Source organism: Theobroma cacao, chromosome 8, assembly GCF_053813885.1.
Source record: "Theobroma cacao isolate CCN51 chromosome 8, ASM5381388v1, whole genome shotgun sequence".
NCBI classification, from domain to species: Eukaryota; Viridiplantae; Streptophyta; class Magnoliopsida; order Malvales; family Malvaceae; genus Theobroma; species Theobroma cacao.
Genome location: NC_142646.1, coordinates 4,927,459 through 4,939,852, shown reverse-complemented (window position 1 = coordinate 4,939,852; position 12,394 = coordinate 4,927,459). Strand labels below are relative to the sequence as shown.

Genomic DNA, 12,394 nt, shown 5'->3' with positions numbered 1-12,394 from the left:
TTAAATGCAAGATTACAAGGGACAGAACACAATCAATTGGCCCCGCCAATACCGTTAGTTTCTTCCGGATTTGACTACGAAATAGCAACCTGGAAGCAAATTTCCACAAGCCTCGGCCCCCCCTAGAAACTTCAAACATAGTTCCTCGGTCCAACAGAGGAGGTGATGGTTGATTGCACAAAACAAATGTTAGCAATTTGAGGCAACTGATTAACGCTCTTGGGGAAGTCCAATGCTCAATTCCCTCCCCCTGTAGGCCAAATATAATGATAATCATAAATTCACATCAATGATCAACCTTGATGAGTAGCATTTTGGGCTAAGACTTGCCCGGTGTTTTTAGTTGGCAGCACTACACAGTCAAGCCCCGAAAATCATTTCTAGCTTGTTCAAGTAGAGCAATTGGCCAATCGATCAGCTGATATGAAAATTCTGCGTTTGACAGTACAGTTCACATTTTAAAACAGCAGCCTGTTTCAATCCATCAATCTATATAGAAGAAGAAGAAGAAAAAGAAGACGGCAACCACTTTCAGAAAAACAGGTTTTTCCAAAGATCTCAAAAAGGTAGGGACCAGCCATTGGCTGGATCACTTGGCCTAATGAATCTCACAGCCACCCCTTCCAGAATGCCATCACGACGGAACCTAGGAGAAAATAATCGGGGATCAACTGGTCCAGGCAGATTAAAGGAAATGGTGAACGGCCCAGGAGAGGACATTTGCTGAACTTTCGTCTGGCATATGCTCACTGATTGTTGTGTCAGTCCAGTGCCTTCTGTTACAATACCCTGTATAAGAACCTTTCCATCACATTGGACCTCACATTGCACCTTACCTGGTGGACAAGCATTACATACTTCAGTCATCTACTTATCTTCATTATAACTTTGTCAACAGGATTGCAAGGGTTCATACCACATGGCAATTTTGATTGTGTTTTTTTCAGAGCAATTACCCTAACGACGTCAATAGTAGTTCTAGGAAAAGTACTAAACAGCTACTTCACTGCACTGCGTTTTACATGCCATTATTATACATAGTTAAAGATAGAAAACTTACTTAGATCATTCCTGATACCAGGCAATGCAACTCGGAAAAGGAAGGCGCTTGGAGTGACACCAAGCTCAATAACACCAATAGCTGGTCCACCATCACATTCTTTTGCAGATTCAGTTGTTACAACAGGTACACCCATGATATCAACGTCCTTTTATACACGTCAACCACAAGATCTGTCTACTGATTCCACGATACACAACACACGTTACACATTCAGTCAAGCAGATAATACAGCCAAATAAAGTAACTGACTTCTAGATGTGTGCTTGTGCGTGCACATCTGCGCTTCTCATGCATCCAGATACCAGTTGCCACATCCACAAATATATGACCAAAAAATTGAAAAATCTAAATATAGAGGTAATTTAGGGTATCTCAGATAGTGCATAAATGCTCTTGATTTTTTTATGAACTATCAAGTCGTAGTAAAAGTTACTTCGGTCATGCAAAAATATTGTCATTAATGACAAAACTGGCTCATCATGACCAAAAGAGAATGTAATTTAGTAAATTCAGTCATGCATCATCCTCAAACTCCTATAGTATAAAAACTGGCTCCAAAAACTGTAAGGATGTCACACAAAATCTTAATTGAATGAAATAAGAATACGGATGTCATAGTACAAAGGAAAATGATGGCAGATTAGTCCAAAATCAGAACAAAATCATTTCACCAGAATGTCAGAAAAGCAATATCCTGACTGAATACTAGAAAAACATGGTAAAAGATACAACAGAAAATCTACATCTATAACATCTAAATTGGGACCTAGTTCAAGCATGGAAACATAACCAACTCATAGAGAACTATTAACTTATATCACTACCAGAAAAATTGATTTCTGTGACAGAAGAAACCATCATAGAAAGGCCAAAATCCGTCACAAATAGAAATTAGTGACGGAAATTTTCCCACACTGTAAGTCGCCTCATTGATACTTCTATCACAAATTTTTTCAAATCCATCACTACTTAGTAACGGATTTACTATCACAAATTAATGTAATTTTGGTCACAAGTTTTTGTCAATCCGGGCAACTGCCCGTCCATTCTGTCATAGATTTAAGAAAACGATCACTAAATCTATCACAATATTCTGTCACAGTTGTAAAATACTGTAACTCATTTTGTCACAACATTATGTCTCGAAATCTAATTTGTCACTAACTCCATCACTAGTATTTGTCACAATGTGATAAAGTTGTCACTGGTTCCGTCAATAATGTTGTCACTGGTTCTGTCACTGGTATATGTTACAATGTAAGAATCTTGTCACTGTTTTCTATCACAAATTCCTATCGCACAAGACAATTATCACTGATTCTGTCACAAATTTTTGTCACTATTCAGACACTATGTCACTAAATTTGTTACAACTTATGTTTGTGAATTACTTGATTCCGTCACTAACAAAAATCTGTCACTAATTTATTACATTCTGTTATTAATAGAATAATCTGTCACATAAAATATATTTATCAATAAAAAATTTTGTGGGAAAGTTTTACCAAATTGTGTCGGTGATGACTAAATTATCAATTGACATCCACAATTCCATTCAAAATTTATAAGAAAAATATGCATTAAAATTTAAAATTCAAAATAAAGTTGATGTAATTAAAAATCGTCATAAACACATCTAAAAATGGCAAACAAATATAAACATAAAGTTAAATGTGATATTGTATACCATACTAAAAAGGTATCCAAGTCCAACAATAGAAAAGAGGCATCATATCCAAGTCCAATAATGGAAAAGAGGATATATTGTCAACTCTTCTAATGCTTTTGCTTGCTGCATCATTGCCTCAATTAGACATGCCTTCCTTTCAATGTCAATCAACTCTAGTTGAACTTGTATGATTCTCGAGCCACTTGATCACTCTCAGATTATTTTCTAGCAAAACTTTTAATAGGTATCTTTCCAACTCATGCCCTCACAAAGGGAAGAAATTTATAGAAGAATGAAGACTCAAATACCTTCAGCAACTAAGACAAACACATTTTGACAATGATCAGACCATTAAACTTTAAGAAGAAATTTGGCTCCAAGAGCATCATATTACATCAACAACAGCAATAAACTGCTTTAAATCTAGTTAGATCAAGAAAATGCATGGTATAGAAGACAAAAGAAGGCCCAGCACAACCAGGAGCTAGCCTACCTGCACCCACCGCGATCAGAGTAACCCATATTTAATAGGATAGACATGCTGAGACGCATGTGAGCACACACATATACATATTGAAAGCAAAAAGAGAAAGTTATCTCACGTTTAACTCATGTGAGAATTGAGAAACTGCAAGATTTCCTCTAATGTCATCCATCCCGTTCCACAGGTAATGAATTAATGCAGTGATATTCACAAATTGCAAATTAATATATTATGGTATATTATTAAATACAAGATAGAAAAAAGTTCAACATAACTACTCGCCGCATGATATGAAAAAGCATAAGCCAAATTATTTAAGAGTTTCCGTTATGAGAAAAGGTCAACTATCCTCCAGCTGTCATTTGATTTTAAAGCATTTTCCACATAATTGAGGGAAAAAAAAAGACGAATCATATCCATATTTGATGTAACAAAGGTTTCCAAAATTTTCAAGTTTAATAATATGGCAAGCTTTATAAGTGAATCATGCCGAAGATAATCCTATATAAGCATTTGAGAAGAGTAAACAGATTCAAAAATACTACGAAAAGGCTTGATCTTGAAAGACAGAACATATCAATTGCTTAGAAGCAGATGCTGTTGTGTCCAAGGCCAAAAATTGGCATGTAAAGATCCAAATAATGATGCCATGCATGCATTGTCCCTTTCTTATTGGAAAAAGTAGTATGCAAGAACAAAGGGAGAAAACCATAAGAATCAATAAATAAAATTCTAGGAATTTTATCAAACTTAGAACAATACATGATTGAGAAAAGGCATAGGGCAATTTTGGAAGGAACTCAAAGAGATTTGATAAAATAGTGATGGAATCAGCTTTAACGTAATAAGAGAGGCAGACTGAAGAGATAAGCGTGGTGCTGGTGCATGTTTGAAAGGATGAAAGAAGCAAGAAGACTAGAGCCCAAACGATTTGAGCACAAGAAGGGTAACACAATACAGTTAATAGTTAGTGGCAAACAGGTGCCGATAAGAGTGCGTGCCTAACATAACTGCTCGCCGCAGAATATGAAAAAGCATAAGTCAAATTATTTAAGAGTTTCCGTTATGGGAAAAGGTCAACTATCCTCCAGCTGTCATTTGATTTTAAAGCATTTTTCACATAATTGAGGGGAAAAAAAAGACAAATCAAATCCATATTTGATGTAACAAAGGTTTCCAAAATTCTCAAGTTTAATAATATGGCAAGCTTTGTGAGTGAACTATGCTGAAGGTAATCCTATATAAGCATATGAGAAGAGTAAACAGATTCCAAAGTACTATGAAAAGGTTTGATCTTGAAAGACAGAACACATCAATTGCTTATAAGCAGGTGCTGTTGTGTCAAGGACAAACATTGGCATGTAAAGATCCAAATGATGATGCCATGCATGCATTACCCCTTTCTTATTGGAAAAACTAGTATGCAAGAACAAAAGGAGAAAACCATACAAATCAATAAACAAAATTCTAGGAATTTTATCAAACTTGGAACAATGCACGACTAAGAAAAGCCGTAAGGCGATTTGGGAAGGAACTCAAGGAGATTTGAGAAAATATTGACGAAATCAGCATTAACCTAATAAAAGAGGCAGACTGAAGGGATAAGCGTGGTTGCTGGTGCATGAAGACGAAAGAAGAAGAAGACTAGAACCAGAGCGATTTGAGTGCAAGAAGGGTAACACGATACGATTAATATTTAGTGGCAAACAAGTGCCGATGAGGGTGCGTGCCTAACATGAGCTGCAGACGGGCAGACACAGAAAACATAAGATTTTGGGGGTGGGGTGGCGGTTGGGTTTAATTGTAAATCGATTGGATATCAAACAAGGTAACGCTTTGGAATATCAATTCATAACAACAGAAACAGATAGAAAATCCAAGCAGAGAGGAGCATATGCATGGTGAATTGGTGGTGGTGCTGTATAAACCAAATACAGATAAACATGGTATTTCGATGCTACCAGAAGCGCACAGATTTACAATGAACTCTCGAGTATCAAGTATGAACAACCCCAAAAAGAAAACAGAAACAAAAATGAATCCAAAAAATGGTACCTTTATGAGCGGAGGAAGAAAGGATGAGGAGGCGCTCGGCGGCCCTTCGGCTAGCTGCGGTAGAGTCCTCTCCTCTCGAATCAATTGCTTCGCGCTTTGCACTTGTGGTTACCACCTAAATATTAACTAGTAGCAGCATTAGGAAAACACATCCGACTAGGATCTCCACGTCAAAAGTGCGGCCCCACCTCTACTTTGACTTTATCATTTCTTGCATGTCTCAATGACGGTTTCACCCCTCATCCGAACTCCGACATATGTAAAGTGTTAAAAGCTTAAGTTTTAATGTTTCTCAGCCTGCACCCACTGTTATTTTCAAGTTCACCACCACCACTTCCAGGTGGTTGTTGACTTTCTTGTCTTTCCGGCGACCCACTTCATTACTAGTCATTGCACGGCTACCGCCAATAGTGTCATTAACCAGGCAATTTTTCTTTCTATGTCAAGAGATTTAACAGAGAAACTGCACAAACTGATAAAGAAACTTTCATTTTCCCCTTCAGTTAGAGATATCATGTTAGCAAAATATGCTTTTCAAATAAAAAAAAATCATGTTAGCAAAATACACATACATGGCGATTGAATGAGTAAATGGTACAAGGCAAAATTCTTCAGGAAATAACTACACTCCGCCTTCACCAATTCTTGAACTACCTGCATATTTTAACTCTTCAAGCGCCGTGTACTAAGACTCGTGTTTAATCACAACAGCTTCAAAAATGCCATTGGGTCTGAAGTTTGGTGAGAATAGTCTTGGATCAACGGGTCCTGGCAGGCTGAACGAAAGTGTAAAGGGTCCAGCCCGGCACAATTGCTTGAATGTCATATGGAACACACGGGATCGTTTCTTAATAGTCCCTCCACCAGAGGTTGATCCTTGGAGATGAACCTTACCGTTGGACTCAATCTCACAACTGAATTCGCCTATAAAAACAAACATAATGAATTTGTTAATGTATTCAAAAAGATCATGCTATATCTAGTGAAGAAAACAGCAATGCTACTGCATGATCCTTTTAACAAAAGGTTCGTAAGCCGAGACAGTGGCTAGACTAGAATTTTCAGGACAATATCACAAGCTTTCATTCATACACAACCTAAGGAGAGAGATTCTCACAGTTCCATTCCCAAAATCAGGATTTGCTAAAAACTTGAAGGCAAAAACTGAAACTAAGCATCATGAATTTCCTTATGAATGTTTTCTGCACATGTTTGTGTCAAATACCCAGACATGGAATCCACAAACAAATGTCAGCCACACTGTTTTATTTTCATATTTTCTTTTTCTTGATCAGCAAGAGAGAGGATAGGGTATTAGATAAAGAAGGCATCAAACCACAGAAAAATTGCACTCAAATGAGTGGCAGTCTCAAGATCAGTGTATACACACTGCTGATCAAAGAGACGCAGCAATATGAATTCCAATGATTTAGACAATTATATGAACTGTAAGCTTCAAGATCACAACATTCCAGTTTCTGCTTCTAAAAATGAAAAAATTACTTTATAGTGATCAGAATATGCTTGCCCATTACTTATTCTGTTTATCATTACGGATCAGAATGTGCTTGCCCATTGTTAACTTGCTGGGTATTTGAGGGAAACTCAGAAGGCTGAAGCTCACCTTTGAGCAATGACCACTATATGTTCAAAACCTCAAATTGATCATCAAGGTCCCTAAATAAATGGTGAAAATAATGACTCTTACGATACAGTGGGCAACTTTACAGCCTGGCACCAGTAAGATAATCTTATTAAGGAAATGTGGGCTCCCTTACCTTGTTCTTATCCTTGACATAAATTGATATCACCTTAAGTACAAGGAGGTGCCATAATGTTTTAGTCTTATAAGGAGCATTCCTACTATGAACATACCAGCATGTTTTAGAACCTAAAAAAAAAGGACTAGAAAGAAGAGAAATATACAATAATCCTTCCTAACTCCAGGCAGAGCAACTCCGAAGAAGTATGCAACTTTGCTGACACCAATGTCTAAAACACCAATAGGTGGTCCAGCTATCCCCATTTTAGCAGTCCCATTTAAGATAATGGATGCATCTGAAAAACATTGGTCCACATTTGGAACAGTTATGAGGGGCATCAAGGCAGGTCCATCCCTTTTACAGGTTCTCTTGAATGCTCCTTCACCGAGATGTTTTAACATGGACATGACAGGGGGGAAAGCTGACATTGGCAGAGAGTTCAACTGGTACCTTCTCATATTGTTTTCTTGAAACTTTTCTGATGCATTACCGGTTCCGTTGGTAATATATCCAACAATTCTCTCCTCACTGTTTATCATGCTGTTCTGATCATCTTTGCTTTTCTGATAGCCATGTTCATATGACAAAGATTTGATTTTGTCAATCTTCAAATCAGCTACACCAGATAAATATTTGAACCTTTCAACATCTTCCCTCATGTGAGATGTAACTGGATCATCAATAAGAACAATTCCTTTGATGATCTGATCATTTACTGAGTATCTTTTATGTTCATGAATATCTAGTGGGAAAAAACTTGTGAACTGGCGTAAGTCCTCTAATAACTCTGAGCTTGACAAATGTAAGTTGCCTTGTAGATATGAATGCGGCATGTTTGGTTCTAGAACCAACCCGGGATGAGCATGCCTCAGGACATAGTAGTACAAACTCTCCAACTGAGAAATGCTAATAAATGAAGGACCCAGATTGTTTGAAGTATACGGTGACTAAACTTCGGCCAATCTTTGTAAAGCTGAATGCCTTGGGTTATCAGAGTAGACATCAGGGCCCAAGTAAGTGCTCATGATGAAGTTAAGCAAAAAATGCTGATCACTAGATGGCATTCCAGTAAGTACCTTGGGGTGATTATGTTTCCCGTGGAAATTCATGCTACCAAGCTTAACTTCTCCCAGAACCAAAGCCATCTCAGAAAATACCTACACAAGTGAAGTTGGTTATAACATCAGCCTATTTAATTGTTACACAATAAATGTATAACATCAATGTATTTAGTTGTATAAAGATGAAAGCTCATACAAGCTATTCAGTTTCTTTCCCAAGAATTCAATATTACAGTCCTCGACGTCATTCCCTTCTATTTCACTCCAACAAAAGGCAGGTACAGATAAAGCATTCCATGGAGCTCATTCTTATTATAAGCAAACGTATTAGAAAATGTATTCTTATTGCAAGGTAAAATAAAGTCTAATACTCATCACTCCTCCTCAGAAAGCATAACATTGCATTGCAACTAAAGTAACACAAAGCTTAAGCATTATCACTTAGATGATAGTATTACCAAAATGAACAGCTTGGGGAAAGTTCAAATTTTTAAACTAATAGTCAACAGTTAGACAGGATACCAAGCATTGAGGAAGCATCATACTGATGCCATGGAAAGAAAGCCCTAAATTTGAAAGGAAAATTAAGAAACAAAGCATATACGGGGGGCAGCGGTAGTTGTAAGTTGTAATGATTACCTCATCCAAATGTGGAAATAAGAGAGTGAAGAGATTGACGTTAATATTTGATTAGAAGGGGAGAATGTGGTGAAAGCAGCTTCCACTCTGACAACGTTGTAAAACAGGCACAGGGCAGTGGAGAGCGTTGTGGGCTCAGGAGTCTGGGGTCACAGAAATGCAGGCTCTCCAAGAAACTACTTCTTGTCCCCACCATACTCAAAAATGGTAAGCATTGCCTTGACGGCCCCAACCGCCGCCCCACCTTATCTTTCTTCTCCTACTTCTTGGGCCAGTTTTGGCCCATCAACCTCTTTAAATTGAACATCTAATCTAAGTATTTGGCACTTCAATTAATGCTTATAAGAAATTTACCACCAACTTTTCACTGCAATTGGTTGATAGAATACTTTGTCCTGGTATTGTGTTGAAACTTTTTTTTATCTGTTTTGTTTTTCTTTTTGGTAGTAATATGAACTCCTATTGCATGCAGCAGGATAATGTCTGTCGCTATGAGAATTTTCCCCTCATCTCAACCTGCTTTACTATCAATTCCGAAATGCACCCCCCGCCCTCAATCTCCAATTCTCAATCCATTCGTGTTTTAAACGCCTTCTTCATGTTACTAGTATAATCATAATTGGATACTATTTCCAGGTCCATATGTATGCTTTTCTTATCTTAATAAAAATACAAATACTAGTATACTAGCTTCTTCTCAAAGCTAAGGACTCTATTCAAGAAATGAGATGATGAGAGAGAGTAACAAGAAGAAAAGGAAAATGCTGTGACCAAATGGCCTAAAACGATTCAAAAAAGCTGGGCAACCTATGACCAAATCTGACAGATCAAAGATGTGATGATTCTCGATAAAAACACTCTGATGGAAATTCGAGAGATATTCCAGATTCCAATGCATTTGTCCCCAAGCATCTTGGTTTGAATCTTTACGGGCTCCATCTATCCATCTCTTAATTTGCTTTTTTGTTGTATCTGGGAGAACCCACGAGTTCAAGCTGCTGAAATCATGCTGATACACTGTTTTAATATAAAGCTTACACATATAATGTTGGAAACAACTTAACTCAACAACAGTAAGTTCTGACTCATGATCAGGATTTAAAGTTTCAACGATGGCACCATCACTGCAAAGTGAGCAGTCAAATAGAGACATAATTGGTCCTGCAAACCCTCACCATAAACCATTGCTTGTAACCAGGCCAGGGTGCATGCATGCTGGGCAATATCGTAAGACTAACTGCCTTGCCCTTTAAGCAGATACTAGAAAAATTTTAGCAGATAAGTATACTACGCAAAGCTACACTTCCCTGGAAATACCAAACTTGCTGTATAATTTTTTTTCGTTTCCTTTTCCCCTTGAAGCCGAGCAAGTTTTTGTTCTCCTTTTCTTTTTCGCTCTTTTACTTTTTTCCACTCAGCAACTTACAATGATATATGAGGAGAGGTACGTGATAAGAAACGAATACACTTTATCTTGAACATATAAAATGCTATGCAGATTTGCGAGATGTTTAAGATACAAGATTTATCTGCTTTGGACCCACTTCAGAAGATCAGAACCAAACTGTTGGCATAAGTGGGCAATGTCAGCTTGTTTTCCTAAAAAGACAATCCAAACAAAGAAAAGATTAGTTGGACCCGTCAAACCCAATCATTTCAAATGCTTGAGACTCACGTTGCTTTGGGCGGAGGGGAGTCTTTGGAGTCTTGATTCTTGAAGCTCGAGCTCCCAGGTCATACGCAAAAGCCCCTCTCTTGATGTAACCGTTTTCTTGTTATCTGGTTTTCTCTGCCGGCTATTTGCATCTCTTTCCAAAAAGCAAACCAAAGCAGATCATTGCTGGTTCTAGTAGCAGACCCAAGACCTCAAAGCCCCACTTTAATGTTTATATTCGATCTTTTTATCTGTCCCCTCTGCTATATATATATATAACCTGACATTCTCCATTTGTTTCATTCATTCTCGGCTCATCATTCCAGTTGTTTGTTATAAACCATTGTTTTTGTTTCTTTTCTACTACTCCCTTCACATCATTGCTGCAATCATCAATAAATCTTCGAGAAAGCAGAGTTGTTGATGGAGGTAGAATATTATTTTCTTTTGCTTTCCCTTGGTAATGTTTTCTTTTTCTTTTTCTTGTAACATTGTGAGACTATCCCTCAATTAAATAATTCTGATTTTGGTCTACGAAAATAAGCTGAAATTGTCTCAAGTTTTATGGAATATTAGATGTTCCTTGATCATTTAGAACGGGTTATAGCAATCTGAAAGCAGAATCCTAGGAAGCTCTCTTCTCTATGTAGGTGTCCATTTGCATATTCGTTTTCCAATAAGTTATGTCATGCGTGTGATATGGTTCTGTTCTGCAGACCGTCGAATTGAAGGTGGAGATGGTTGGCTTGCATGAGAAAAGACTCAGAAAATGCCTCTCAAAGCTGAAAGGTAACTTCTGGGTTGCTATATGTTATGGAGCAAGCAAATTTTTAGTCTTTTTCTTGGTTAAATCTACTTGATTCTCGACCAAACAAAGAAAAAATGTTGTCTCTGATTCAGGCCGAATACTTGCCTGTTAAAAACACGTTGATGCAATCTTAATTTGTCTTAATTGATCCCTGTTGCATGTCGATGGGCAGGGATAGAGAAAGTAGAAGTGGATGCCAACAGTCACAAGGTGGTGGTCACAGGATATGCACACCGGAACAAAGTACTCAAAGCCATCAGGAGAGGTGGTTTAAAAGCAGACTTTTGGTCCGCTCACAATGAGCTTCTTAATGCTTATACCGTCGCCACCGCAAGTTATGGCAGTTTCAGATTCAACAACTTCAACTTCTACTAGGCTACCTCTTGTTGTTTCAATTTCTCCTGTTTTTTTTTTTCCTTTTTCCCTTTCTTTCCCTTCGTGGGATCACATCAAATTACATTACATACCAAGGTTGTGGTTTGTGTTTTCGTTTTTCATCAACTTCTTCCCCTTTTTCTTTCTTTTACAGAGGAAGACTCACTTGTTCAGTGATGATAGTTCTTGATATACTACATGATAGAGTGAAATTGGAAACTCCTAAATTTTGTACCTTGGCAAACTTGTCTTCAGAAGTATTACACTTTACAGCTAGACTAGATTCTGTTCCCCACATTACCCTTATATGCAAAGAATGAACATTACCAAACAAAAGAATATCTAGATGGCCTGGTAGTGCTTGACATTTTCTTAGCTAACAAGGAGAATGACATTGAGTGTTAACAAGGATAAAATTTTAGATTCCGCCCATGTTTGTTGGACTGTTTTTTGTCTTGTCTGTTCTGCAACAAGTAGTTTGTCGCCTTTTATAGCAGCTGGTCTGTTTCTTGTGGATAAATATATATATATATATATATATATATATTGCAATTATCCCGAAAAAGATTTAGATAAAGAGGATACAAGACTGAGTTAGTTTTAGTTTTTGAATTATTTTAGAAAATGTAATATAATTTTTATTTTTTAATCTTACTTAATTAAATTTATGTATTTTAATTTTAAAATAAATAAATTATTATAATTAACAGTTAATTAATTATTAAAAATAAAAAATATTATTTTATTATTTTATGTTTATGCAATCTTGATATGACATTTGATATGAAAAATAAAAATTATTTTATGATTATGTCAATATAAC

General features: G+C 36.9%; 3 protein-coding genes across 5 annotated transcripts; 1 reads left to right on the top strand and 2 right to left on the bottom strand.

The window, feature by feature from the left end:
* Positions 1-264: 264 nt before the first annotated feature.
* On the bottom strand, positions 265-5,408 carry LOC108660409 (increased DNA methylation 3). Of its 3 annotated transcripts, XM_088809187.1 has the most exons (4): positions 5,272-5,373; positions 3,335-3,374; positions 1,061-1,240; positions 265-836 (listed from the first exon to the last, which is right to left on the bottom strand). In XM_088809187.1, exons 3-4 carry the CDS (start codon positions 1,194-1,196, stop codon positions 559-561), a joined length of 414 nt encoding a protein of 137 aa, XP_088665313.1. In that variant the 5' UTR covers positions 1,197-1,240; positions 3,335-3,374; positions 5,272-5,373; the 3' UTR covers positions 265-558. The 3 variants fall into 3 exon arrangements, with proteins under 3 accessions (XP_088665313.1, XP_088665312.1, XP_017980968.1); XM_088809186.1 differs by lacking the exon at positions 3,335-3,374 and having other exon boundaries at positions 5,272-5,408; XM_018125479.2 differs by lacking the exon at positions 3,335-3,374 and having other exon boundaries at positions 1,061-1,237; positions 5,272-5,401.
* A 548-nt stretch (positions 5,409-5,956) lies between these two features.
* On the bottom strand, positions 5,957-7,708 carry LOC18592092 (increased DNA methylation 3). The gene is made up of 2 exons (XM_088809042.1): positions 7,198-7,708; positions 5,957-6,195 (listed from the first exon to the last, which is right to left on the bottom strand). The coding sequence occupies exons 1-2, from the start codon at positions 7,691-7,693 to the stop codon at positions 5,957-5,959; spliced, it is 735 nt and encodes a 244-aa protein (XP_088665168.1). The 5' UTR covers positions 7,694-7,708.
* Positions 7,709-10,536: 2,828 nt separating this feature from the next.
* Positions 10,537-11,791, top strand: LOC18592089 (heavy metal-associated isoprenylated plant protein 20-like). Its single transcript, XM_018125622.2, has 3 exons — positions 10,537-10,817; positions 11,105-11,177; positions 11,369-11,791. Exons 1-3 carry the CDS (start codon positions 10,812-10,814, stop codon positions 11,569-11,571), a joined length of 282 nt encoding a protein of 93 aa, XP_017981111.1. The 5' UTR covers positions 10,537-10,811; the 3' UTR covers positions 11,572-11,791.
* The last annotated feature ends 603 nt before the right edge of the window (positions 11,792-12,394 follow it).